The sequence below is a fragment of the Alternaria infectoria genome (genome assembly GCF_024043175.1).
Source record: "Alternaria infectoria strain BMP 0036 chromosome Unknown scaffold_4, whole genome shotgun sequence".
Taxonomy (NCBI): domain Eukaryota; kingdom Fungi; phylum Ascomycota; class Dothideomycetes; order Pleosporales; family Pleosporaceae; genus Alternaria; species Alternaria infectoria.
Genome location: NW_026250693.1, coordinates 1,688,123 through 1,713,615, shown reverse-complemented (window position 1 = coordinate 1,713,615; position 25,493 = coordinate 1,688,123). Strand labels below are relative to the sequence as shown.

At 53.6% G+C, this 25,493-nt stretch overlaps 9 protein-coding genes across 9 annotated transcripts; 5 read left to right on the top strand and 4 right to left on the bottom strand.

The window, feature by feature from the left end:
* Positions 1–18: 18 nt before the first annotated feature.
* J4E92_003569 (uncharacterized protein) lies at positions 19–865 on the bottom strand (the record flags this gene model as incomplete). Its single annotated transcript, XM_051494966.1, has 2 exons — positions 19–601; positions 687–865. The coding sequence occupies 2 exons, from the start codon at positions 863–865 to the stop codon at positions 19–21; spliced, it is 762 nt and encodes a 253-aa protein (XP_051355259.1).
* A 2,292-nt stretch (positions 866–3,157) lies between these two features.
* Positions 3,158–4,063, bottom strand: J4E92_003568 (uncharacterized protein; the record flags this gene model as incomplete). Its single annotated transcript, XM_051494965.1, has 1 exon — positions 3,158–4,063. One exon carries the CDS (start codon positions 4,061–4,063, stop codon positions 3,158–3,160), a length of 906 nt encoding a protein of 301 aa, XP_051355258.1.
* A 321-nt stretch (positions 4,064–4,384) lies between these two features.
* J4E92_003567 (uncharacterized protein) lies at positions 4,385–5,082 on the top strand (the record flags this gene model as incomplete). Its single annotated transcript, XM_051494964.1, has 3 exons — positions 4,385–4,440; positions 4,530–4,587; positions 4,636–5,082. 3 exons carry the CDS (start codon positions 4,385–4,387, stop codon positions 5,080–5,082), a joined length of 561 nt encoding a protein of 186 aa, XP_051355257.1.
* A 798-nt stretch (positions 5,083–5,880) lies between these two features.
* J4E92_003566 (uncharacterized protein) lies at positions 5,881–8,372 on the top strand (the record flags this gene model as incomplete). Its single annotated transcript, XM_051494963.1, has 5 exons — positions 5,881–5,968; positions 6,023–6,370; positions 6,422–7,091; positions 7,252–7,509; positions 7,562–8,372. 5 exons carry the CDS (start codon positions 5,881–5,883, stop codon positions 8,370–8,372), a joined length of 2,175 nt encoding a protein of 724 aa, XP_051355256.1.
* Positions 8,373–11,948: 3,576 nt separating this feature from the next.
* J4E92_003565 (uncharacterized protein) lies at positions 11,949–12,827 on the top strand (the record flags this gene model as incomplete). The annotated part of the gene is made up of 1 exon (XM_051494962.1): positions 11,949–12,827. One exon carries the CDS (start codon positions 11,949–11,951, stop codon positions 12,825–12,827), a length of 879 nt encoding a protein of 292 aa, XP_051355255.1.
* A 669-nt stretch (positions 12,828–13,496) lies between these two features.
* J4E92_003564 (uncharacterized protein) lies at positions 13,497–15,074 on the bottom strand (the record flags this gene model as incomplete). The annotated part of the gene is made up of 4 exons (XM_051494961.1): positions 13,497–13,609; positions 13,660–13,708; positions 13,902–14,291; positions 14,538–15,074. The coding sequence occupies 4 exons, from the start codon at positions 15,072–15,074 to the stop codon at positions 13,497–13,499; spliced, it is 1,089 nt and encodes a 362-aa protein (XP_051355254.1).
* Positions 15,075–16,265: 1,191 nt separating this feature from the next.
* J4E92_003563 (uncharacterized protein) lies at positions 16,266–17,441 on the bottom strand (the record flags this gene model as incomplete). Its single annotated transcript, XM_051494960.1, has 2 exons — positions 16,266–17,108; positions 17,157–17,441. 2 exons carry the CDS (start codon positions 17,439–17,441, stop codon positions 16,266–16,268), a joined length of 1,128 nt encoding a protein of 375 aa, XP_051355253.1.
* Positions 17,442–19,095: 1,654 nt separating this feature from the next.
* On the top strand, positions 19,096–20,136 carry J4E92_003562 (uncharacterized protein; the record flags this gene model as incomplete). Its single annotated transcript, XM_051494959.1, has 2 exons — positions 19,096–19,255; positions 19,322–20,136. The coding sequence occupies 2 exons, from the start codon at positions 19,096–19,098 to the stop codon at positions 20,134–20,136; spliced, it is 975 nt and encodes a 324-aa protein (XP_051355252.1).
* Positions 20,137–21,947: 1,811 nt separating this feature from the next.
* Positions 21,948–22,952, top strand: J4E92_003561 (uncharacterized protein; the record flags this gene model as incomplete). The annotated part of the gene is made up of 1 exon (XM_051494958.1): positions 21,948–22,952. One exon carries the CDS (start codon positions 21,948–21,950, stop codon positions 22,950–22,952), a length of 1,005 nt encoding a protein of 334 aa, XP_051355251.1.
* Between the last annotated feature and the right edge of the window lie 2,541 nt (positions 22,953–25,493).

Sequence of the window (25,493 nt, the reverse complement as noted above, 5' to 3'; positions counted from 1 at the left end):
TGGTTTTCATGGAGATACCTACGCCTTCCCATTCTTCTCCTCCTGTTCCTTCTCCACAACATCAACCACGAAAGCACCACCCAGCAAAATCGCCGGCTCATCAATACTATGATGCTCATAGCTCAACGTCCCCACACCACCGGCCTCCAGAATCAAACTAGGATTCTCCTCCAACCTCTTCCCCACCCACCTCGCCGCAAAGCTCCTCAAAATATGCCCATGCGCCACAATAAGCACATCATTCGGCTTCCCATCCTTCCCAAACTTACCCTTGTGATACTTCTCCCTCAACTCCTTGATCAGCTTATCCAGTCTCTCCGTCACATCCTCCGGGCTCTCGCCGCCTTCGCACCCGTCTTTCCAGATGTCCCAGTTAGATCCCAATCCGCGTTTCTCGCGGTCGGCTTTTATTTCAGAGGTCACGCGGCCTTCGTAGTCGCCATAGTCCCATTCCCGGACGGCTTCTGTTACTTCGATTGTGGCGTGGGTGCGGATGTCGGGCGTGTGCGGTTTTGAGGCGGAGTGCCAGGGGTAGCGTTCTTTGCAGCCGAGGTTTAGGAGTTCGAGGGTGCGTTGGGAGCGCGTGCGGGGGGAGACGTAGCTGTGTGGGTGGGGTTAGTGGCTGGGAGTTTGAGGGTTTCGCGGGTTTTTATCTGGGGAGTTTGAAGAAGGGGGTTTGGACGTACATGTGGGCTAGGTTGCTTGGTACGATTAATCTGTCGTCGCCGACGAGCGCTTTGCCAGTGGCTTTTACGCGCTTCTCACCGTTTTCGGTGAGTGGAATGTCTGAGACGCCTGTGTGGCGGCCGTTTAGCGACCATTCAGTTTCGCCGTGGCGGATTATGAAGACTCGTGGGTCGGGCATTGTGTCTATTCGTAGACCTGCTGTTGTGGCTGCTGGAAAAGGAAGATCCTAGTGACAAGACGCGACGCGCAGGGAATGTGTCAATCGGAAAGTTCGGCAGGAAAGCGCGTGTAGAAGACGAGGTCGCAAGCAACGTTACGAAGGTAAAGTCTAAGGAAACCGTGAAATGAAGTATGCAACCATCACGGCAGCTACCGGAGCTCAGTCCGTAGGTATGACGTTGGTATGGGGAGTTATTTAGCATGGTGGGGCGTGCCAGGGACGTGTTGGAGCTACCCCACCATATCCGCTACACGCGCCTTGTCATGCTTCGACGCGCATAGTAAGCTTTGGTCATCGCCTTGTTGAGAAACTTGAATGTACGATGGCTTCGAGTCTATGGTGAGCGCATTCACTTCTGCAAAAGGAAAGAGAAAGTGGCGCAAAGGTATGGAACAAGCGTGACACATCTTGGCTAACATTTGGTGTAAACATGAGATTGCTCAGTCTGAAGATGCCTGGGCAGACATAGACGCGAAGACATCTACTATCCTCTTCATCTAACCGCGTGTGAAAGCTGACCCATTTCCTCACTCTGCTACCAGAGCATCATTCGGCACACACTGGAAGTACCATTCTAGTAGAAATTAGTTTCGTAACACAGCGATGTAGATGTGTTAGTGTCCACATACCGTTCTGCTCCACGCATGTTGAGCCCTTCTCGCAAACCGTGCAGCCGTCCCAAGGCTTAGTGTAATCCCAGCCTCCGCACTTGTAGTAAGCAGGTACAGGGCATCTCGTGCTGCTTGGGCCAGTCTCCTCAGTAGTGGTCTTTGTGGGCTTCTCGGTAGTCTTTGTAGTAGTCTTGATGGTAGTCTAAGTAGGTAAGTATGAATTCACGATGAGAGTCTACGATGACTGACCTTTGTCGGGGTAGGCTCTGGCTTCTTGCTGGTCGTGGGTGGTTCAGGCTTCTTGGTCGTAGTGGTCGACGTTGGTGCTGGCTTCGTACTTGACTTGGGTGGTTCGGGCTTCTTTGAAGTGGTTGTAGGTGTTGGTTCTGGCTTCTTGGTTGATGTGGTCGGCTCAGGTTTCTTGGTTGTTGTCGTTGTGACTTTGCTTGTCGTTGGCTGTGGCACACCCGATGTAGGCCGGCTGATATTGTCGGTGCAACGACCCCCAATGCAGGTTATGATGTACGTCTGGCGAGGCACAATGTCGACATGGTTATTTGCTGGCGCCTGTTACTATGTCAGTATGAAACACTATTGCGAGTAACGAGTTACATACCGCAAAGCATACTGCCGAGAGGCTGGTCAAAAGCGCAAGCGTGGTGAGCTGCATCGTGATTTGATAGTCAGGTAATGATATATTCTTGACCGAAGATGCTGCCCCAGGTGAGGAGTCTGGATTCATGCGACACCGACAGCCTCTTATACCCACGAGCTTGTGCTACTAGTCGGTTCAAGTCTAGGAAGTCAATGACAGGCTCAATGATAGCTTCGTGGCTCCCGTTCTGAACACCCGCGGCTCCATTGTAGACATGCAGTCTGGCCAGGGCCAAGCTCAGATACGAGGCCATCCCAATCTGCTCTTGCATTCGCCTATATTGTGGCTAGCGAGTTTGTGTGCCATTGTGACGGTACAGGCAATGTCAAGCATGGCGAGATCTCGTGCAGTCAGCCAAATACGACAAAGCACTCAGGAAACGCATTTGGGAGCCTTGGAAGAGTAGAAGACGGCGCCATCTTTGGATGCTTCCATGCTTGTTATTGTGTATTGCAGAGTTCTTCCTGGACGGGCTGCCCACGATACGCCGCTCCAGGGCCTTCACCATCATTTCCTGCCTAAACGGCAAGCCGAAGCTCGCCTGCGTTCCGAGATGCTTCGCGACTATTCTTGGTGCTATTCTTATCCATGACCACGCTTATAGACTGGGATGTGTTTTAGCCGCAAATTGATACCCAGTTGACCCATGTCAGAACATCAGACTCGCACCCACTCCAAAGCGATGGTGATTCGTTTCCCTCCTCCATATGGTGAAAGGATAGATTGTCCGATACAAGCAGTGAGACTGGTAGCCGGAACAATTGACGGGAAACCCGCGTGACGCTTGAGACGATCGCAGGACTGTACCGTAATCCGGGGGTGGATAATTGAGATGCAGAAGAGTGGGCTTATTGCATGCTGAGCCAGAATTTGGGGTTGACACTGCTCAAGAAGGCTCTAGGCGGGTGGTGGCAACAGTGCGTTAAGAGGCACATGGGTAAAATGAACGGTAGTTACTGTCCGTGACCGGAGAGTAGTACCTGATCATTCACCGCCTGCTCCATTCTCTTGCTGAGTACCATTCCCGAGAAGGTCTCCAACGCTAATCCACTTCCTCACAAGGAAGGCGCCCTGTGGCCTCAGCTTCCTGTAGTATCCCTCTTCTCTCTCGAGTATCTCAAAGTTCCGCTTCTTGTACCATTCCATGCCTTCCTCGTTGGCCTCCCACACATGTGCTGTGACACAGCGTACACTGTGAAGCTCGACGGCTTTCTTGACTATCGTCTGTAGAAGATGCATAGCGATGCCGTGGGAGCGGTAGGGAGCTAGGACGCCAATGGTGGAGATGTATAGGTTCGAGGAAGGAAGTATGCGACATCGGACGGCACCAACAAGATGTGGTTTCTCTGTGGGTGATGCTGAGGTGGCATTCGCGGGCGACGAGTGCCATACGGCTACGAGGGTAATGCCGTGGTGTGGCTCGGTCATTGTTTCCTTGTAGAAGGTCTCTGGGTAGGATATGGGGAGAGTGAGGGTATTCAGGCGCTTGAATGCCGGTAGCAAGTCTTCGGTCAGGGGTACAAGTTGAACGTTCGGCGGTAGAGGGCGTAGGTCGAAGAGCTTCGGGATGGCTGGCTGTTGGGTAGAGAGGGAGATGGGTGAAGGTATGCGCGAGATAGCAGGCGTGACTGCTCGAGAGGGACGAGGGCTCTTCTTTGATCGCGGTCTTGAGGGTGCTTGGAGGAAGTCGTCGGGTATGTCGTTCCAGTTTTCCATGTTCGAAGGCGTAGGGGTCGGGTTAGAGGGAACGCGCGTCGGCGCAGAGACAGACTTTGGGGGAGGCGGTGGCCGGTTCGTCTTTGATGATGCCATTGGAGGAGCATTTGAGGGCGGCGCGGGTTGTTTATCGAGACTTGGCTTCTTGAGCCAGCTGTTCAAGGAGGATTGCATCGCGGGAAGGGAGGGGCTGGGTTGGCTGTGATGATGTCGTCGTGGGTCGTGGTTTGGGTAATGATAGCCAATGGATGGTCACGTGGACAACAGCGAGTTGCTAAAGTTGTATTCTCGCGATGGGTTGTGAATTGTCAAGTAATGGAAGCGCAACCCACAAACACAAACATGAGGGGAGACTTCTGGTGTTTCCCTGACGCGCCCTCGGATCGTTTGCAGGGATGCTCCCTAGCGTGCTTTCGTCGGCCAAGCCGTCAGCTCCGACTTCTTGCAGGAACAGCATCATCGCCCTAGAAATCCCCAGGAGCCACCACCGCAACCATGGGCGCCGAGAACTCGAAACCCTCGTCAGAGGTCAAGCAGCACGTCTTCTCCTCGTACGTCGCATAGTCCACATCCAATGGCTCCAGCCCCTCATAAGAGATGAATCAGCCAGTGACGTCGTGTGCTGATAATTTGCGCGCAGAGATCACCCCTACAGCTTCTCCAATGAACTCGTCGGATCGCTGCAGAAGAACACTTTCGTACGTCCAACGGCTGAAATGGGCGAATTGGGGCTAACACACGTGCAGACAGACTCGGCGCGATCAAGACAGCAGGAACTCCAGTACCAGGAACGCCTAACCGCCGAGCTCGAGAAGCTGCGCGAGCAAGAAACCCAGAACTTCTCCAAGTTCAGCGAAACCCTCTCCACCGAGACCCCACAGTCCGATGAACCCTCCCTAGTCGAGAAGATCCAGGATGCGACGTCCAGCAGCTCCACCCTCGCCGAGAAGCAAAGACAAAAGGACATGAGCAGGGACAGTGTCACCAAGGAGATCGAGCAGCTCAAGGCGAAGCTAGAACAGAGGAAGAAGTTGGAACAGGCCGATGCCGATGTCACCAAGGCCAAGGAGGCTGTCGTCTCATGTCTGCGGACACACGACCGCCGGCCGCTGGATTGCTGGAAAGAAGTCGAGACCTTCAAGCAGGAGGTCGGACGCCTAGAGAAGGAGTTTGTACAAAAGACCATCCGATGAGCCACGACGCGAGATTGTGACGGTGAGGTTCGGTACGGGCGCCTTTGTATAGTTGGGTTAGGTGGGATAGCATCCTCGAGGGCATTTCTTATCTCCAAATCCCTACATTACTTGTTACTTGCCTCTTGCTCAACACACCGCTACTGCACTACATATGTGGAATTACGCGGGGTACCCTCACTGCAATATTGTTATGACTATGGGGTTCATCTATTCCCACTGTCGGTTCCTTCAGTCACCACAACTATCTTCTATTTCTTGCACATTTTGAGAGATTGATCTCATATTTTGCGTGTGTTTGTCCATGACTTCGGCTACCAGTGGACCAGGATCACCTTTGCTCGTAATCTTCGTCATCACAACTCGCCTTCAACGCGCGTCAGAACGCGTGAGCTCTGTAGGTTGCCTACGCCATCTGCAAGAAGCTGGCCTGCAGCTCACCTTCCTTCCCTTTCGGGCGTCTACCAGACTCACCTTCACCGTTGATGCCTTAGCGCTTTGGCCTCTTTGTTAGAATAACAGCACAGTGTCTATCGCAGTTTCGACTGCTAACTACCACGCAAGCAGCTTCAAATAATCGCGACAGCAACACTGTGCCTGCGTTTTCGGTGCCTTTCGCAACTCGAAAGTCGCGATAAATCTCCAGCCATCGTTGCTAGCGCGCGTATTGCAGCAATCGCCTAGTCACGACTCCGTGCAAAAAGGCAACTGCCAGGTACGTCGCGTGGATCATCGCGCCTTCCACTCTAACTTTCATAGTCGTGTCGCTAACATCAAGCAGCAGCAGCAGCGGACAACATGTCGTCAACACGACCCTACATGGTACTCGACGAAGATGACGAGAAGTGGAACGACAATGAGAGCGATATCGAGTTGCTTGACTATGGTGAGCCGCTACTTCCAAGTTGGACAAAGCTCATCAATTGACATCCACCTTTAGACTCCGAGTCCGATCTTGACATCATCGCGACTAGTTCTCGTGAGGCGTCTGCTACACCAACCACTCCGAGCTCGAACGAGGGAAAGACCCGCACGCGCAAACATCCACCAAGCAACGACATATCTCTACCGGATGTTGCAATCCAGAGATACAAAGTCGGCACAGGTTTCGTCATTAAACCGGGCGACACAGTGGAATTGAAAGATCACTCGAACCAAGATGAGGGCGCTATGCATTCGGGAGACTTTCTACGCATCAAGAACATACTCATGAACTTGGAGACGGATGAAGTGCGACTCCGAGGTTGGCGCATGAGGCGTACAAAGTACCTTGGTCAGATCTTCGACTGTGAGTACGACAGAAAGACAGACTTGAGGACATGTACTGACTGCTCTTAAGGGAAGACGAACGAGTTGGGCATGGTCCTACGTCTTGATGAAGATGACCCTATATCACCTTTCGTCGCTGGAATGGAAGACATCGAAATCGAAGATGTCTTACGAGTACGCGACTGTACTCTGACCAACAAACCCTACCCGCTTCTCAGCTTCCGATCCGACGGTTGTGCTGCATGGCCGAATAGTATGAGTAAGGACGAAATCAAGCGACAGATCTTCCATGGAGGTAGGCTCACTTGCCGTGTCGTCAACATTCTCTACATAAGTGGCACAAAGACAAAGCCATATGGAGGCGTCGTTCGTCATCTATATACCCACGAGGCGGATGCGACTGCGACACCAGCTCAAACTTCAGATCCCGGTGTTTCTCGCCAGACTTCGATCTCGGTAGAGGAGACTGAAGAGGACGGATACGTTGTCGTGAACCAGGCGCCTTCTGCAAAGAAGCGACGTGCACGCGACGACTCTCCTGACTTCGAGATCTTGGAACAAGAGCCACCAAAGCGAAAGACTCAGCATCCATCGAAGCAGGGCCGTCTAGTGTTCGGAGACGTGTTCTGTGGAGCTGGGGGTGCTAGTCAAGGCGCTGCCCAAGCTGGCTACTATGTGCAATGGGGTCTCGACAATGACGAACGCGCGCTTGCTGCATACCGCCTAAATCATCCTGGTGCGTACGCATGGAAGATGAATGCGCATGACTTTCCGCCAAACGGTATTAGCAAGGAGAGCTGGAAAGTCGATGTACTCCACCTCTCGCCTCCTTGTTGTTACTGGAGCCCCGCACAGTAAGGGAACATTTTCACAATAGGATCATCTACTAATTATTAGTAGTACTACCGACGGACCCAAGGATCAGGAGAATTACGAAGCCATCTACACGGTTGGTCCGATCCTTAAGAAGGTCAAACCACGTGTCGCAACCCTGGAGCAGACCTTTGGCCTCGCCACTCACGAGCAGCACAAGAGGAACTTCCGTATGCTCTTGTACGATATTGGCAAAGCTGGCTACGATGTCCGCTACAAGATCCAGGACCTGAGTCAATACGGCCTTGTACAGAAGCGCAAGCGTTTACTGATCATTGCTGCAAGGTAAGCCATTCGAGTTCCACATGCCCATGATACAAATACTGACATGTTTCAGACGGGGTACGCCTCTCCCTCCCTTCCCAAAGCCTACACATGGCGCCCCAGGAAGTGGGTTGAACCCTTTTGTGTACATCGATCAGGCCCTCAAGCACATCACCCGCCAGGGCAATCGAGCCATGAACGACTTCTACCATCAGCCCAAACTATTTCCTGTTCCCAGACCAGCCTATGATGCGCGGACTTTCCTCCGAGGCTGTATAACAACCGGCGGTACGACAGCTTGCCACCCCTCAGGCACACGCCACTTCACACCTCGCGAACTCTCTCTGTTCCAAAGCTTCCCATACGTGTATGAGTTTACTGGTCCCAAGGGTGAGGCCACGAAGCAGATAGGCAATGCCTTCCCGCCAATCATGGCCCAGGCAATTTACCAGACCATTTCGAAAACTCTGGAAGCCTTTGAAAAGGGTCTTATCGGAGCAGAAGATGACCTCTCTGATCTGGATCTGGATCTAATTCTGGAACAGAGCGGTGAGAGCGCTCCTCAACAGCGACGGCTCGACAGCTTCACCGGAAGCGCAACCCCCCACAGACCTTCTCGGACTGCCAGCTCCAGGATGGCGAGAGCTACTGAGTCGCGAACTGCATCGCCTTCCACGCGCCATAGGGCAGAGTCGATGCGATCACGACACAGGAATGCAAGCGGCTTTCCGTCTTTGAATCTCCTCGATGGGGTGCTGGATGGCATCAGTAATTTCGCGAATAGGAGCACCGCTTCCGCCAGCAAGTCTACCAGACGACGTCGCGAGCCTAGTATTCCAGGCGACGATGACGAAGTCATCTATATTCCCAGCGACAGCGAATGAGCTTCTGAGTTTCTATCTGAAGAGGAGGGAATCGCTACTGCGCGAATTGATCTCATGTATCTTCGGAAGCTGCACCGCCTCAATCTACTTGGGCAGAAGCAATCGCTGAAACATCGAGTCATGTGCATTGAAGCAGTCGGTTATCGTGACAAGCTACACGCCATCTGTGTGAATACAGTTCGTTTCACATCTAGGTTGCAAGGATAGTCTGTGAGGAACTTGTACAGCGAAGTACGTGCATACTACGTTTTCCTAGCTCCTAGTCACAGTCAACTTGTATATAGAATACACAGGATGTTTCCACTTCTTGACCTAAGTGTATGCGTGACAACATGTGTTACACGCGATGTTGGCTGCTCTCCTTGCTATCCATCGATCTCGAGAGGGCGCGACAATGCTCGATCTTGATAACGCGCCTCACTAGCTCCATCGCGTCATAGCACACCATGTATCCGTAGAATGTCTAGGAGAACACTCCGTACACTCCAAACTGCCCAGGTGAGGCCTTTATGCGCACAGCCTCCTACTGGTGGACATAATCGGAATATTCTGCGGGATACTAATCGGGCCTGACCACAAGATAGACAAGAGTAGAGCACAAGGCTACCGAAAGAGGTAGTTTGAGAGACATACGCTATTGTCCCGACCCCCAAGCCAAGCGCTCCCCAGACTGCATGTATGAAGCACAAGGCCGTCATACCGTGTGCGATACCGACTCCCAGAGCCCAGGAACAACATCCGGACCGGCCAATTCCAGGTGCACGCCGCTTACCCAAAAGCTTAATTGCGACCCAAGCCCGAGCAAATCCAGGTTTGACGTGCTGTCACCCCCATCTACAGGATCATCTTGCGAACCTGGGCTACAGTAACGAAACCGCGTAATGAGTATACGCCGTACGCCCATCCCCCAAGCACCGACGTCCGCCCGTCTTATGGTAAACATCTTACGATTCTGACCTCATTGCGTCCAGGGTGCCAAACTTTGCAACACCGACGCTCTGTCCTCCCTCTCCCGCACCAATGGTCTCACCGGCAACTTGCAGAAACACGACACAACCAGCATGACCCATGTTGAGAATTTCACCTTCCTTCCAAAATCTTACATGGACGTGGTAGATGCGTTTACCCTGCGTCCGCCAAAGTACACGTGCTTACCTACATTGGCATTTCTGACGACCGCCCATGCTCATGTTGTGATGGTGATGGACATGTGCTAGCCTCGCTTCTTCTCGTGATAAGGGAAGCGAAAAAAAGAAAACAAAGAGGAGAAATTAAAAAGAGGGCAGCGAATCACGTCGTTTCGGTACGCCTTCCGGATGTAGCGCGAGAGGGCAGGAAAAAATCCAAGATAGATTGCTTGCTCCTGTCGACCCTCTCGGCCAAGTTGATGGATTTAGATTGCGAAGTTACATGCACGACAAATGCATCCAAAGGCGGTTTTTCTCGCTTTTCCTTTCTGCTTGGAGAGCGGGACCTGCGATCGGACCGTTTGTGATGGTAAGCGCCCCTCCCCGCCTCGTCACGAGAGATGATGTGGGCTATGCAGGTTGATTGAGGAGGTGCCTGCGGAGTTGGATCCGGTTACACACCGCTATCTATTGCTTGGTTCAAAGCGTCTTTTTTTGTTGCCCTTCTCATTGGGCTTTTGGTGCGGTTTGCTGGCAGGAAGCCTCGACGTTGCTGCCCGGGCGGTCTTGGTACGTCGTCATATGAGGGAGGGTCGGGGGGTGCGATGGGAGCGGAGCGGAGACAGAAGCCGGACGGAGGGGTATATCGACGATGCGCATGCAAGATAGGTGGGATGATGGACGTTCAGGGTCCGATTGTCGTTCGGAGAGACCCAACGATACGCCCATGCCAATGCCAATGCCATGACACGGGGAAGTCTCTTCGGTGGCTTGCCGCATGTCAGATTTGTTTCCATGGTTCGCTCGTATACTGGATGGTTTGTTTCGACACGGCTCGTAGCTTGGGATCGTCTTTGTTCGACAAGCGCGCCAGGTGTGCGATGAGTAGCGGTAAAGAGGAGACCACATTCAGGCCCAAAGTCAGGTCAGGCGATGGCTCGTCGGTGCATGACATTGCATGAGTGAGGCACAACGCCCTTTCCGGTTCAATGGAACTAGAGACGAGTGTGGAGCCGACTTGAGCGTCTCCCTCGTTTATCATTCGCGTGGAACTGTTCTTCCCGACCCTCTAGTGCTGATCTTGCTAGCGTGCCATGTGCGTTCCCGCTTCTGTTTCTTGTATCTTACCTGCTGTGGCTTTGTTGTGATGCCGAGCGTTTGAGCCTTGCGCGGCATGGTAGATGCACGCCGCGCCGTCGAATCGCATGTGAATATCTAGTGCTGCAGCTAGAGTATCTACTACAGCGGAATTTCGCTAGTTAGTCGATACAGCGGGCTGTGCTTCAGGTCTTGAGGCTGTTTGGAAGGTCAACGAGGGTGGACCTCGGGCGTGCGTCGAACAAAGGACAGCAAAACGGCGCTGTTTTACGGGGTGTGTGCCGGAGTCTTCGGCCGACAGGTACTGAGTTGTTCGGAATAGCAGGAAACGAGTGCAAGTCTGCCCGACTGCAGTTAAGATAGCCCGGCTTGGTTACCCAGGACAAAGGAACATGCCGATTCGGCAATCAAGCGGGAAAAAAAGCAAGGGATCAACTTTGACATCAACTCTCCACTTGCACACGATGCCGCATATTCGCCGTGTGGGCCGTTTGGGGCATCACCAACGCTCTTCTTGAGACTTGTATCAGACAGGCGCGGACTAACTCTTCCGCGCTCGCCCGTGGAAACACTCTAGAACAAGACTTGGAACCTAGCGCATCCGACATGCGAGACTACGCTTCTTGGACGTCTGTTCTCAATCGAATAAACCTTCTTTTCAATGTTTCTAGAAACACACCATGGCCGCGCTACCGGACTTTCTCCCTGACATATCGGGGCGTCTGCTTCGTGCCTGCTAGCCAGCCGCTCGACATGCCCTCCGGAGCCTTGCCGAACCGCCTTGAGCACCTACCATAGTTTCATCACCTTCTACACCGGTACATTGGGCGCAAGGATGTCTGCAGCCGAACGCCTCAGTCCTTCCACATGATCCTTGCGAACATCGATGATCTGCACGTCAATCGCGTCTTTGGACGGCAGAGCTAGGAGTATTTGGAAGTCTGCATCGTGAGCGCATGGACGTTTTTCTTGCTAAGGGTCTCCTAAGGCCGTTGCCAGTGAAGGGGTTCCTGGCTACACGGCTTCCTAGATAGCTAGGTGGAGCGAGTCAAGTGTAATGAATTCATGGGCTTGCAACAGGATGACGATTACGGAATGGGTCACTTGATGCCGTCTTCGAGAATAAAGACCGGGGGTGTGCGCTGCTGTGGCTGATGTTGATGTTGTGGAAAGCTGCTCACTCTACTATTCCGACTCTCTCTTGATCCATAGGGCTGGCCTTGCTAAGGATCTGAGCCTCATTTCTCGATACGACATATCGGCCCATATCTTTCCTGTCGCCAACTAATCAGTCGAGTCGAGGTACTATAAGTTGACGGATAAAGTCAATTCCTTGAAGACGTCAACCATCATGGCGAAAACAACACGCTCACCGTTCCTGGATATCCTTCCTCCAGAGCTCCGTCTACACATCTACACACACCTTCTCGTCGCCCCATCATCCATCAAAGGCTCCGTCGCCCGTCAAGACACAAAATACGACCTCCACACAGCCATCCTCCGAACAAACAAACAAATACACCACGAAGCCCGCTCCGTATTCTTCGGCAAAAACACCTTCTACATCACATCCATACCACCAACTCCCTCCAGCAAAGATGCCATCGACGACCAACAACAAGAAGAAGAAGGATCCGGCGCCTTTGAACCCCCTCTCCAACTCACCGACCTCCCCCTAGTCCGCCATCTCGAAGTCGACCTCCTCTACTACCCCACCTCCATGACCACATCCCTAGACTCACGCGATGGAATCTGGAAACCCGTTTGCACTGGCGCAGACCGCTACACCACCAGCTTATCCTACCTCCTCAGCACCGTCTCGCCAAGTCTGCTCAGCTTGAAAATCTGCGCAGACACGCGCCGCTACGTAGGAAATACTACAGGCCAGGATGCTCATGCTCTCAGCGACAAGTTCAAGGCCGATACCGAGAGATTGCAAGTTCAGAAACTGCTTACGGGGTTCTACATGGCGGATAGTAACACGCTATTTAAGAAGGCGATGAAGGATCTGCTCGTCAGGGACATTACTTTGCACTTTGATTTTCCGGAGAGCTACTTTGATTTCGTTGTGGGAAGGGAGAGGCTGTGCGGACAGAGCTTGGTCGAATTGGCGGGACAGGTACTGGCGGCTAGGACGGAGATTAGGTTCAAAGCTGCGTTGCAGGAGGTGGGTGTGGGGAGTGAGGTTGCCGAGGCGGGAGTCGTGAATTTGATTCCGTTTCCGTGCTGATGGATGGGTGTGTTTACGAAGGATAGGTGAATGGGTTGGATCGTTTGGGACAAGTATTTTGGCATGATACCATGATTTGACAGCACATTGAGCATTTGAGGGCGTTTTTGGTTTATAAAATTTAGATCGGTGGTTCGCATTAGGGGGTACAGGCAACATTTCAAAGCATCACATTCACATCTCTACATCTGTCCATCGAAATAACGACTGGTTGATGTAAACAAACAAGCTACCAAGGCTGACGCGTATGACTCGCGATGTAAACAAACGAAAGCTCATCGTCCCTGACCACATCCCTGGTCTTTGTCGTATCCTTCATCAGTGTCGTAAATCGTAAGTGTCGTCTCGTATCCATACATGATTCAAAATCGCAGTCAAAACCAAACACAGATGGAACGCAAGAAGCTCGAAAAGCAGAGGAAATATAATAATACACTCGTAGGGATGTCTACGCTTACCCACGGTCCTTGTTTAGACTCTAATAGTCCCTCCTGCGATGGCGCCTCGTTTTCACAGGGCTGCCATCACCCTCAGAATCGCTGCTGAAGTAGTCGTAATCATCGCGACCATAGTCGTATCCGTGATCTGGACGGCGATCGCGATCGCGCCTGTCATCCTTTCGCGCGTCGCGATCGTCGTGTCCACGCGACTTGGAACGGAGGCGGTCTATCACGCTGCGGCTTCTAGCACGGAGGCTGGGGCCTTTGCTGCGTTCGCGGTCATGCGCACGCGTCCGTGATCGGGAGCGAGAGCGGGACTTGGAGTGGCGGTCGCTTCCGCTTCTGTGATGGAATTAGAACGAAGACCAGTCAAGTGTGTGCGCAATACTCACCTCGAGCGTGTCGCCATCTGCCTGGCACCCAACGCACCCGCAGCTGCTCCTGCCAGTGTGGTCAGCCTACTTTTACCCAAGGACCTGCCCGCGAGTCCTCCCGCCAACGCACCTCCCACCGAAGCCGCCAAACTCTTTTCGCGAAGATCCATGCCGTCAAATCTATCACGCATTTTAGTCATGCGTGAATCATCGCGACGGGAATCTTTGCTAGAGCGGGACTGATGAGACTGAGAGTCAACGGACCTAGCCCTGTGGCGATGTTCGCGACGAGGCTTGGTACTCTCACGGCGGGAGGAGCGAGTGTCGGTGTATGCGGCCATCGACTGTTCAGCAGATGGGGGCACGTAGGTCGGGTAGACTGCGCTGGGCACAGGCGCGAAAGTAGGCTGAGAGTTGGAGCGCTGACGGTTGAAGGGCGGGGGAGATGGCTGGTAGCCAGCGCCGCTCGCAGGGAACTCGGTGTGGTGGTAAGGGTTCATAGGGGAGTTTGATCCCACTGGCGGAGGAGGGATAGGCGCATCTACGGCAGGCGAAGGAGCGTAGCCGGGGCCGGGAGCGTATCTAGAGCTTCGGGGCGCATCGTACTGGCCATAATCTAACGAGACATTGCGCGGCTCTGTAGGTGGTGGCTTCGGAGTGTTAGTGAGTGGGCGCTGGAGCAAGGCCGCGAGAGGCGGCTCGTATGACGGAGTGAAAGCAGCAGAAACGGGAGAACCACGAGAAAGCGTGCGAAGTAAATGAGGCTGAAAGGAAAAAGGGGTGGAAGTCGCTGACGTGGTCCGGCTTCGCAACATGGGCGGACAAGAGTTCGCCGGTGTCGGATGCTCGGGCATGGTCGCAAGTGTGGCGCGTCGAAAAGAGGAAAAATTATTTACCTGAGGAGAGTATCCGTAGGCTGGAGTGACAGAAGGGCGGCGGTCCTGCACGGGGCTCGGTGCATATTCCTGCGGATTATAGGGCTTGTATTCGGAAGTGGGCGGAGGAGGGAAGTAAGGCTGTCCCTGCTGAGGTGAGGCCATGTCTCGTGAATCGCTGTGCTGCCCGTCCAGGTCGCTGCTGTGTCTCCCGTGACGTCCGCGACTCAGACTCCTACTAGCAGTGGTTCCCGTGCTCTTTGCGCGTCGTCGCTCCCTCTTTCGGCGCTCGCGTTCGCGCTCGTAGTCGGTGTCGTCGGTGTAGTCAGAGTACTCGGTCGGCGGGCTGCGCTCCTGCCGGGAGCTGCGCTTACTGGACCGGTCTTCGCTCCGGTGCCGTTGTCTTGCGTCTCGTTCGTTGCGGTTCAGGTGCTTGCCTTTCTTCTTGCCCTCTTTCGAGTCTGGGGGTGCAAAGTAGCCGCCGGGTAACTTGTGGAAGAAGCTGTCGGGAATCTGCTCTGCGCCGTAGCTGATGGCCTTGAAGGCTAGGGCCGCCATGCTTCAGATGGGGGCCGCGAAAGCCGGATGTCGTGATGTGACGTAGGACTGTCTTGCGAGCAGCGCTGTGATTGGAGCGCAGTCGACCGGTCCCAGCGATTCGACGAGGGGGCCTAGTTCCAAAGGTTGGGAGGATAGTCTGCAGCAAGGCCGGATAGCGATAGGCCAGACTACTCAGCGCGCGTTCTGGTGTGTATAAGCGATGTAGATGGTACCTGGAGAGGGTGAGGTGGGATGGCAGAGAATTTGTCTTGAAGAAAGTGCGCGGGGGTGTAGGCGAGGTAAAGGACTATAGGATGCGCCGCGGCAAGTGACCTCGACGGATGGCGGCAAGAAGCAATTAGATATGGCAATTGGGTAGCTGCGCTTAAAGACGATGATATAGCTGATTCGGCGCATACGTGCGACGCCGTGGCAGCCGCCTCCTACAAACTGCCAAAATGACGTCGTACGTCATCCGCCTGGCTCGTGCGCCGCTGTCATTGGAGCCGCAACCTAGGGATCGTCGCTCCCTCAGCCTCTCTGGTAGATGAATCCTACGATGCAAAAAGCACCTCGATCAACGGTGATCTTGCAGTCATTCATGCACATGTGCATGTCATCAATGCGCCTTTTTTCTGCTCTTCACTCTTCACATGGACGCAGCAGTAACAGCACGAAGAACATCTACTGTGGCCTTCGGAGATCATGTTCAATGCAAGGGACGCACGGCCGGCATTACACCTACTCTCCGCGTGTAATCCTACATAGGGTCTGGCCTCCTAGCCGGAGGTGGGCCAAGACTCCTCGGAATACACATTCCAATCCCCTTGCCCAAAACCGGGTTGCAATTCCTTACAACGCAGGGTATCTACTAAGAATGACCAGGGTGCAGCCTATCGTGACATTCCTGTGCGTTGGCAAGCCTCGTCGGCTTCGTGACATCGACCACTCGGAGGGTTGGGGCTATGTGCGATGACGCCACGTTTGAACATTTGTGCTTCACCGCCATCATGACATGGGTTACACAACCATGGCTTTCTTCGCGCACTCGTATGGATTTCATCGAGGAATGTGATTAGAATTTGAGCGTCCAGCTGCATGCGCATGGACCGGGTATCTTATGCATCCTACTACTCCGGAGTAACCCAACGCCAGACCGACAACGAAGAGAATGAGATGAAGATCATTCAGTCATCGTGGGCCGCTCGACTACACTTGATCAGCAGCTACCGATGCAGGGCTGCGTATTTCCCCTGCTGGTCTGCCAGCGCTGTCTGGTACCTCGACCATGTCCTCCACCATTCCCAGGAACCTTTGTCTATACTCATCGCTCGTCGTCGTAATGCTCATCGGGCCATGATCTTTCCCAAACTTTAACGTGTTGAAGAGTTTGACAAGTCCCGTCATCGTCTGGGCCTGGAGTGCGTCTTTCGCCCAGAAGAAGTCGAGTACGATGGCCCGGTAAACCCACTTGCCGTCGCGCGATACGACACCTGTGCGCCATGTAGATCCTCGACCAGGGGGCGGCGGCACATCACCAGAGTTCAGGTCGGCGGGATAGCGGACGAGGAATAGCGAGTAGTCAACCGCATTATTGCCTTGTAAGATCTTAGAATCCCTGGATAGCTGCGCAACAAGCTCCTCTTTCTGATCGATAGTCACTCGGATCTTGTCTTCGAATTCATCAATGAGGCGCTCCTTGACGCTCTCGGGGGCCAGGCGCCCGTTAGCCACGTCACGTTCTGGGTAGAAGTAGTCATTGGGCTTGAGGTCATATGTCTCCCATCGCTTCTGTTGGGCCTTGCTGCAGCTCGACTTACCGTACAGAATGTTCTCCATTATTATATGATGGCTCGGCGCGGTGCCTACAGCGGCTCCGACGGTAGCTGTAGGACAGTAGAGGAGGTCGGTTATGCGGACGAGGAGGGAGTCCTCATTCAGCTCCATATGTTCGACATAGGGCTCGAGGAGGCGATCACGGAAGAAGGATTGCTCAAACTTGCGCGGCAGGGACTTGATCAGATACTTAGAATCAGGTGTCGTGAAGAATGTCTGATGCGCATTAGCCTGTCGTCATCAGATGCGATGTTCCGCGCGTACCGAGCCTGAGTAGCCCAGGTCCCCAATGGCGATCAGATCGGTCCGTTTGCTCGTGCTTGGGCGGAAGCTCTCGATGTACCCTTCCTCTTCAATCTCCCATGTGTCATTCCTCAGTTTCTTGAACAGAGATGCGCGATAACGAGCGAGAGTCAGACTGAAGACAGCGAAGAAGGCATAGATGCGCGCAAATAGACCCAATCGCGCGCTTTCATCCTTACGAGGCGAATCAGATCTGAAGATGGCGCGTAATATAGACGCGCTGATGAGACGGTCTCGACGTCCCATGTTGATTCAATTTTGTCGCGGTTGTTGTTGGTAGAGTACACAGAAGGCAGCGTTGCGGACGCGTGAAACGCTACAGTCCTAAGGTCCGTGAATGTCAGGATGATGTCATTGCGCTAACGATGAGCCTCCTGGAGACAAGGCCTGTGTTGTCTGCGCCTCGCATCTTCACCAGCGCGCCAAATTTCCATCGCCGCAAATGTTGAGCAGCTCGCACGAAGAATCGGAGTTCCCCCCATGTGGATGAGCAATATCGAGGATCGGCCAGATCTGACGAGACGGCTGGCGGGCTTCTCTGTGCTGCAGCTAACGTTTAGCACCCAGCATAACCGCCACAAAAGCGCCACAGTTTGATTTCATCCGCCGCATTCGAGGGCGTCCAGGACGGCTTCTGCCGATACGCTCTCAACCATCTTGTCTGACACGAGAGAAACTCGGTGTACCTCGTGCTCGTGTAACAGGTAGTTATTCCCGGTATCTGGTACCTTCAACGACACCTTAATCGGTGTCTTGGAGCCGTCACCAGCAACCTTGCAAGAGGCACTACAATAAGAAGATCGGCTCTGTACCAAAGTTTGCAATCATCCTGAGACGCAACAAGCCGTACGGAGCACTACTAGCCTGACCTCGGGATCTCCGCGTGTTCGGCCTACTCAACTGTCAGGGACTTTGCTGGTTGTACATGGCTAGTGGATGGAGCCCGAATAACGCTGCGAAATTTACTCATGGCATTTACCCAAGTCTAGATTTGATGTTCCTTCACGACAACACGGTTGCTTCAACCTCTCCACCTTGGCCGCCTTTCCTGCTTGGCAATATTTCTGCATCTCGGAACCAGAGTCTCGAACGTGGATCTGGAGAACTTCAAACAAGCGAGCTATATATTGCCTCCTCGGAGTTGCGCCCCAAGCGATCTCCCGCTCGGCACGTCTTCCGCTGTTTCACCCTGGGCCCTTATGTGATCGCGCTAAGCGTGCCGCTACAGCGCTGCAACGGCGAGGAGCAGCGCGATGGCAAATGCGATATTGCGACCTCAAAGAGAAGCAAATACAGCGTACAGGAATGCAGTCAGAGCCTCGAGATGGAGCCTCCGCTATGTAACAGTCTCACAAAGCTAACAGCTTGTGCAACCTGAGTTCTGATGAATATAACGGGAATTCCGACATGGTACAACCTGACCATGTATGCATCTAGGCGTACTCGTCTAACGGACTAGACCCTTAGGTCCAGGCAATTCTTGCCCCGTCTCGTCCCGGCTATCAGTTTGACGGCTGGCACCCCACATCACTTTGCCTCTCCAGTCTGCTTCACGGTGGGAAAGTTCGCCCAGGCGCTTCAGCATCCCCTTGCGGAGGTTTCTACCCTTCCCGCCCGCAAACTACTGGATAGAGGCTGTGTATCACAGCTGCAGGGTCATCAAGCCATTGTTGACTGGCGTCGACTGGTGTGGGTATTACCCTGCTTACTGACTACACCCAACATATAAAGCATGAGTGTCTTTCCTCGGTTTGACAGCATATTTGTACCACTTCAAAACTCATAACACTTTGCCACATCAGGTTGATACCAGGCATAGTCGCTCGTCCTCAGTACTAGTCTTCCCAAATCTGTACATTCTTTTCATCCAAGTTACTCCATCACATATTCACCGTCCACAATGGCGAGCGCAGACGTTCAGCAACCACCTGCGCAGGAAGCTGCACCCGCACTACCTGACTACCTCACAAACCCTGATGCTGTTCTGGGGGACAATGATGCCAAGTGGCGATACGGCAGAGCGCCTGATTACTCAAAAACCAGAAAGGTGTTCGCTGAGAGTAAGTTACCAGATGCGGCAATGAGCCTGCATGTCAGACACAATACAGTTTACTAATCATGCACAGCAAAGCAAATGACACACGAAGCCGGTTCTCTTCCTGAGCTCGTACAGAATCTCGTCAAGAACTGGGAAGTCGAAGCCTCCTTCAAGCCCAACATCGACGACTGGCGTACGATCGATCGGGAAAACTACTCATTCGCCATCAATGGCGGCAAGGCTGAAGGAGCAGAGGCTATGCTCAAGGTCGGCACATACAATGCTATCATTGCGCCGAACGAGTACTACTCGCCCGACTACTCCGACTTTGCCTCGTCACACAAGACGTTCAAGCGCATGATGCCTACCTTCGCATGGGAGGTACTAGAAGTCTACAGCGGCCCACCAACAGTCAGCTTCCGATGGCGCCACTGGGGCCAAATGAAGAACGACTACGTTGGCTTCAACAACAAGGGCGAGAAGGTCACAGCCAAAGCACACGGAGGCTCAATCGACATCCAAGGTGTCACGGTCGCGACGGTCAACGACAAGGTGCAGCTACAGTCCGTTCGCACCTGGTTCGACCCGATGGACATGTTCAGGCAGATCGCGCCTGACGGCGTCGTGAAGAAGGAGGAGAAGCCCAAGAACATGTCACCAGCAGACGCCCTCGATGAAGCTCAGGCCGGCATCAAGGCGCCCGAGGAGCAGGAGCTACCGGATGAGTTCATCCAGAGCAAAGAGGAGGTCAAGGAGACGATCGAACGTCTTGATAATATGACGACCGAAGAGAAGATGTCGACCACTCAGGGCTTGCCTGCTGACCACCCTGCTGTGTCATCGTCTTCTAACACTGAGGCTGAGGGCGGAAGGTGTCCTTTCATGCCCGGAGGCTTCAACTGAGGCGTATGTATGTGTGTGAAATTAGGGATATAGCACATTCGAATTCGATTGAATCACAGGGAGTTATGAGCGGGTACTTAATAAGCATGGAAGCAGATCAGATAATTCGCGTTTAAATTTTATTACTATATACCATATTGTTACAATCAAACATCTTCGCCAAGTCGCGCTTTCCAATCATCTCTGAGCACCACTTTCGATTGAAGTAACATTCCCTTTTGCCATGCACAGTGTGTTTTCGTGGAATACCACCGATTCAAGCACACGCACTAACACCAGCCATCTATGCAGATACGATGATCGTACCCCTGCACTTCACAACAACTCAAATAACATGTCGGCGAAGACAATGCTGCGTATCGGGATGATCTTCCGAGCAAGTTAAAGCCGTTTGGTACGATGCTCGCTAGTCAAGTCTGACGCCATAGCGGCTGCTAGTGAACCGAGATACTGTCCAACCTCCTCAGCCGCGACTACTTACAATCACAGCTAACACCGACACCGACAACCGACACTGCCCTGACAAGCCGACGATCTCCAGCCCTTGCTTTCGGGACGCGAATTCTCCGCATAGCGCTCGTTGTATACGTCGAGGTGCCTGATCATCCATCACCCGCTGTCCGCGCCTCCTTCGTAGCTCCCCCCCCTGCTTCTTGCCCAGTATCGAGTGAGGCCCGCGCGAATGCAGATTCGACAAGCGAGGTGGGAGTTGACCGAATTTACCTAGCGTGATTAGATGCCCGCGATTCGCCCATCGCAATCGTAACATTTAGCTCGCGCTTTACTTGACGGATATATCCAGCCTTCAACGACCGTGGGCAGTCGCGGAGAGCTGTAGGCTACAGTCTGCGGCAGGGAAGTGTCTCCTTGCACTGTCGAAAAGTGATGTGAGGTTTTGTCGGTTTTCCAGCTATCGTGTGAGCCTGGTAGGGCTGTCTCTCTATTCAAAATGTACTGGAACCGGTGACTGAGGGCCTTTCTAGCTTCCGCCAAAACATGAAGACCGGCAGGTTTGGGGATCCAGGGCGGGGGGCGTCAGCAGCAGCCGAAGTGGAATTGATGTTAAGGGTTGGATGCATTCCCTTGTCTCCCGACTCTGTACCTCGATTGAAGTCTTGCAGATTCTGGGTAACATTCACCTCTTCATTTTCTTAAGGATCTAGTTCTGCTTCCCCACCGTTGTCATATATTGCGAAAAGGTTCTTTTCGTTCGAAGCTGTTACCACAACAACCTCGAAGTGACGGACGAGCAAGTCTGCTAGATCGGCGGTGAACCTGTACAGTGGTGCGTGTTTCGAGGCCGGATTGTTGACTTTAGTATGGCCAGTAGACTTTCCAATGTTGTTTGTCCAGGATAAGACTGAGGTAAGAAATCGGAATTCATGAAGTTGATGCTCCGACAAGAATTTGTCTTCACGTCCGATATCTGTTCGCTGTGATGCCATCCTGACTCAGATGGGATGAAAAAGATGTGTGGTGTGAGGACTTAGAAGTGGAAGAGCGTACGCTTTTATACTACTATAGCCTGAAAAATGCCTGACTGCAAATATGGATCCTGTTGAATGGAAGGCGTGTTAGATGTGGTAATCTCTATCGTGATCCGCGGTTCGATTTCATCGACCATATAGATGCAGAGGAAAAGCTGACTGGGTAGCAAAGTCTGGTACCACCCAAACTCGCGAGCCTTCCCAGGATCGAACCTTGACGTCCAAATCTTTGTTCATCCTCAGCAGCGTCAAACAATCCGACAAAGCTTACTTCCTCATATTGCAGCACTACTCGCGGCCGAACTGACCAAAGTGGCATCAACAATGCAGACACACGCATCATCTGATCCTGCGGTCGCCCAAGAGGAGACTAAGTCCTCATTCCCCGGAGCGATCCATATCCAAGACGCCGTCGCTGCCACAGAATTTGCGCTCAACAGCTACACTCAACCACCCTCTCCTCGCACACTAGTCATATGGGCCGATGGAAATGGAGGTAGACGCGACGACCCATGCACCGCGGCTATAGGCTACCACGACCCTTTATCTAGAGACTGGGAAGTGCACATCACTGTGAGCCATCATCCTTCTTGGATCGAAGCTAGCCTCATCGCTATCCGGGAAGCTTTCTGTGCTGCTGCAACACTGGCTGACCACATCGACCACTTGATCGTGTTTTCAAATGCACAAGAAGTGCTTGCGAACCTTGAAAAGAGCAGCGATCTCTCGTGGGGACGAGATGAAGTTCTCGTAGAGAGGGTACAACAGGCTGCAAAGAAGCTCATGGTAAAAGATGTGCAGGCAGATCTGCATTTTGTACCAAACCGCACGAAAATTGAAGGTCATAGGCGGGTACAGAAACTCTCCCGAAAGTACAAGAAGAAGGTCTTAGCGGTGGCGCCGAAAGCACTCCTGGAGTACGACATTGATCTTCCTCCGATCAGACTGAAGCATCAGCAGCACAAGGATGCAAAAGAAGAGCTGGAGATGTTGCTGCGCAGCTGCTTAGAAGATGCGAAAGCGGCAGGCAAGATCGGACCTCGCAGCTCGTTGAAGCACGAGTGGAGATTCGAGGCACGCCGTCTACGAAGAGAAGCAAAGAGGGCGTATAAAGAGATGAGAGAGCGAGAAGGAAAGCCGCTGAAGCCGACAGACTCGGAAATTGCGATATTGCGGGCACAAAAAAGACGTCCCGGGAAGGCGTCTGGAGAGCTCAAGGAGGGTGAAGAGGTTACCATCGACGTGGGGGAGAAGATCCTGGAATGGAAGGATATATACCAAGAACTCGCAGGTAGCTCGTGGGAAGATAGGCGCGGACTGAAGAGGTGAAGCCATAGCATCGTTTCGGGAGTGAGCGACTGTATATTCTTCAGTTTCGATCTTCTCCGCAAGTACGTCTGGCTGCGTGAACGATGGGGGCTACATGCACGGCGAAAACGACTGTGGGTACAACTTGAACCGATGTCTTCTCCAGCCGACTAGCAAGATTCGATAGTTCGTACGCGTACAGTGGGTAACACTAATCATCGAGCTCAACATGTATGTGGGTATACTCCGGTTGTACTATACACCCGTGCTTTCCAGTATGTCATTATTCACCGAAATTGGATATCGTAGACCCTGAGCGTACCCTTCCTGAACTACCGCTATCTTATCGGGAGATATGTGTCTTCATGTTCGAAGATTCGGAAGTCGATATCGGAGTGGCATAACGGTCCCGCCACAGCCTTCCTGCCGCCCACGGTTGCCTGCCCAACCCTCTTGGGCTGGCCTCTGTTTAGGATGATTTCCACAGGCAACAGTGAGTCATACCTCCCTTTATCATCATCAATAAGACGTGTGATCATGGTTTCATGCTAGTCGGTGGCTACGCGCCAGGCTACTCGACGCGACTGGTGAAGACACGGTGTCAGGTGCCTCGTACCTCGTACAAGAAACTTGGAAGTTGGTCACACAGGATGGCGCAAATCTGCGCCGTTGGGTGAGGCTATGGATCTAGTCTGTGGCACGCTAGGACGAGTGTCTCTTCTGCCTGCGCGGAGATGGTGAGAGGGCTCTCGTTGGTGTGTCGAGGTGACTCAGCCCTGGACCAAGGCGGATCATCTCGGCAGCCGAGGTGCGCTAATGGGGGGCGGGCAACACCGATGAGTCGTCAGCTCGTCGGGCGCTTGGCGCTTCTGGAAGGGGCGACGATGAACATGCAGCTGCAAACTCTGCTGTGAGCGTGGGAGGCGCGAACCATGGTCATCGCGCGCCCGCGAGACACGGTCGAATGGTCGCGGATGTAGAGAGCCGAGGCCAGAGGCGGATGCACGCGTTTGGCATCGCTTTGGGACAGAGGCCCGGCGTCATCAGCCACTGCGGTGAGGGGAGTGGAGCTGGGCCGTCGCAGCGCAAGGCGGCGATGTGTTGGCAGCAGTTCATTGCTGCTTGCGCCGTTTGCGTCATCGCGATGGGTTTGTGTGCCATGGCGATTGCGCTGAGGCATTTCCTGCCGTGTTTGCATCGCTGCTGCATCACGGCACCGCGACGACCGGCTAGGCTGCAAATGAGGGCGTCGCGTGCTGAGCAGCTGAGATTACGAGCGTCGCAGCAGCCGTCGAGGGGGTCGGCCGCAAATATAGCCACGAAAAGCACGGTGAAGGCACAAAATAACCCTTCCTGGCATGGCGTCGCCTCCACCTCCAATGGCGCGGCAGGCAATGGGAAGACGCGTCCTTGGCTCCCAGTCGGCCGGTCCCTTCATCTCAACATAGCTGGGAGGCAGAATGAGGGGGTGTAGCAGGCAGTCTGCGACTCTGGCGCTACCAGCGTACCATGGCACGGAGCGTTCGAGAGCAAACGCGCCTAGTGTGAAAGAAAAGGAGACGCCGTGTGTCGCAGCAGGCGGTCGCGTCGCAATCAGCGTGAACAGCCTCAGCGCGCGCAGGGAGTGGGCGGGTTACAGAGGGCCATTTACCGCTGCGCCAGGCATGGCGGCAGGCCGTGTTGGCATGCCTGTAGCCTTGGAGCCATGCGTGATGATGGTGCGTCTCACGCCTCACGAGATGAGGGCAGAGCACCCGCAACTGCTTCACGCAACAGCGGTGCGGTGGGGGCAAGACAGCGACGTCGCTGCCCAAGCAACGCAGCTGCAAATCACGCACTGCCATGTCTGGCTGATGGCAAATAAAAAAAAGCCAGCGCGATGAGTCTTCCAAGGTTGGGTTGTGTGGCAAAGAGGCAAGCTGGCCAGTGCGCCCGGGTGCGATGACTGGACTGGGGGCGCTGTAGGTACGGGGTTCCTATTAGTATCGCCAGCGCCGCCCAGCCCGTCACCCTCATCAAGACAGCAGCAATGGACTTCACGAACATCTACAGCGCCCCCTGCGGCCTAATCTAGGACGCCAACCGCGAATAGTGTCGTCTGTTCTCTGTCGCCTACCCGTCTACCTACCCAAACCGACCCATTCCATCTTTGTCCAGGTAGCAGTCTCCGCATCGACCTTTGTCGCCGCCACACTGCCGCCTACCGCATAGACTCATCTCGCGCTTCCAGTCATCGTCGAGACGAGAGAGCCTGTCCTTTTATACCTCCTCGTCCCGTACCTGCGTCGCGATCCGACGCCCTCTAGTCGCGCCTTCCCACCTTTACCGACTTCCCGACCGCCACTTCCTCACACGTCAGACCTACACCTCCCAACTCCACCACCAACAGCTCTTATGTACACCAACCCCCAATAATAATAAAACAAACACCTGCAACAAACAAACACTCAAACACCCGATCGCACTCCCCGCGAACACGCGAAGTCGCTCAGCTTGGTGATCCCGTCAAGGTAGTCACCATCCTCGAACGCTTCCCACGTCGCACCTCATCACCACAATGTG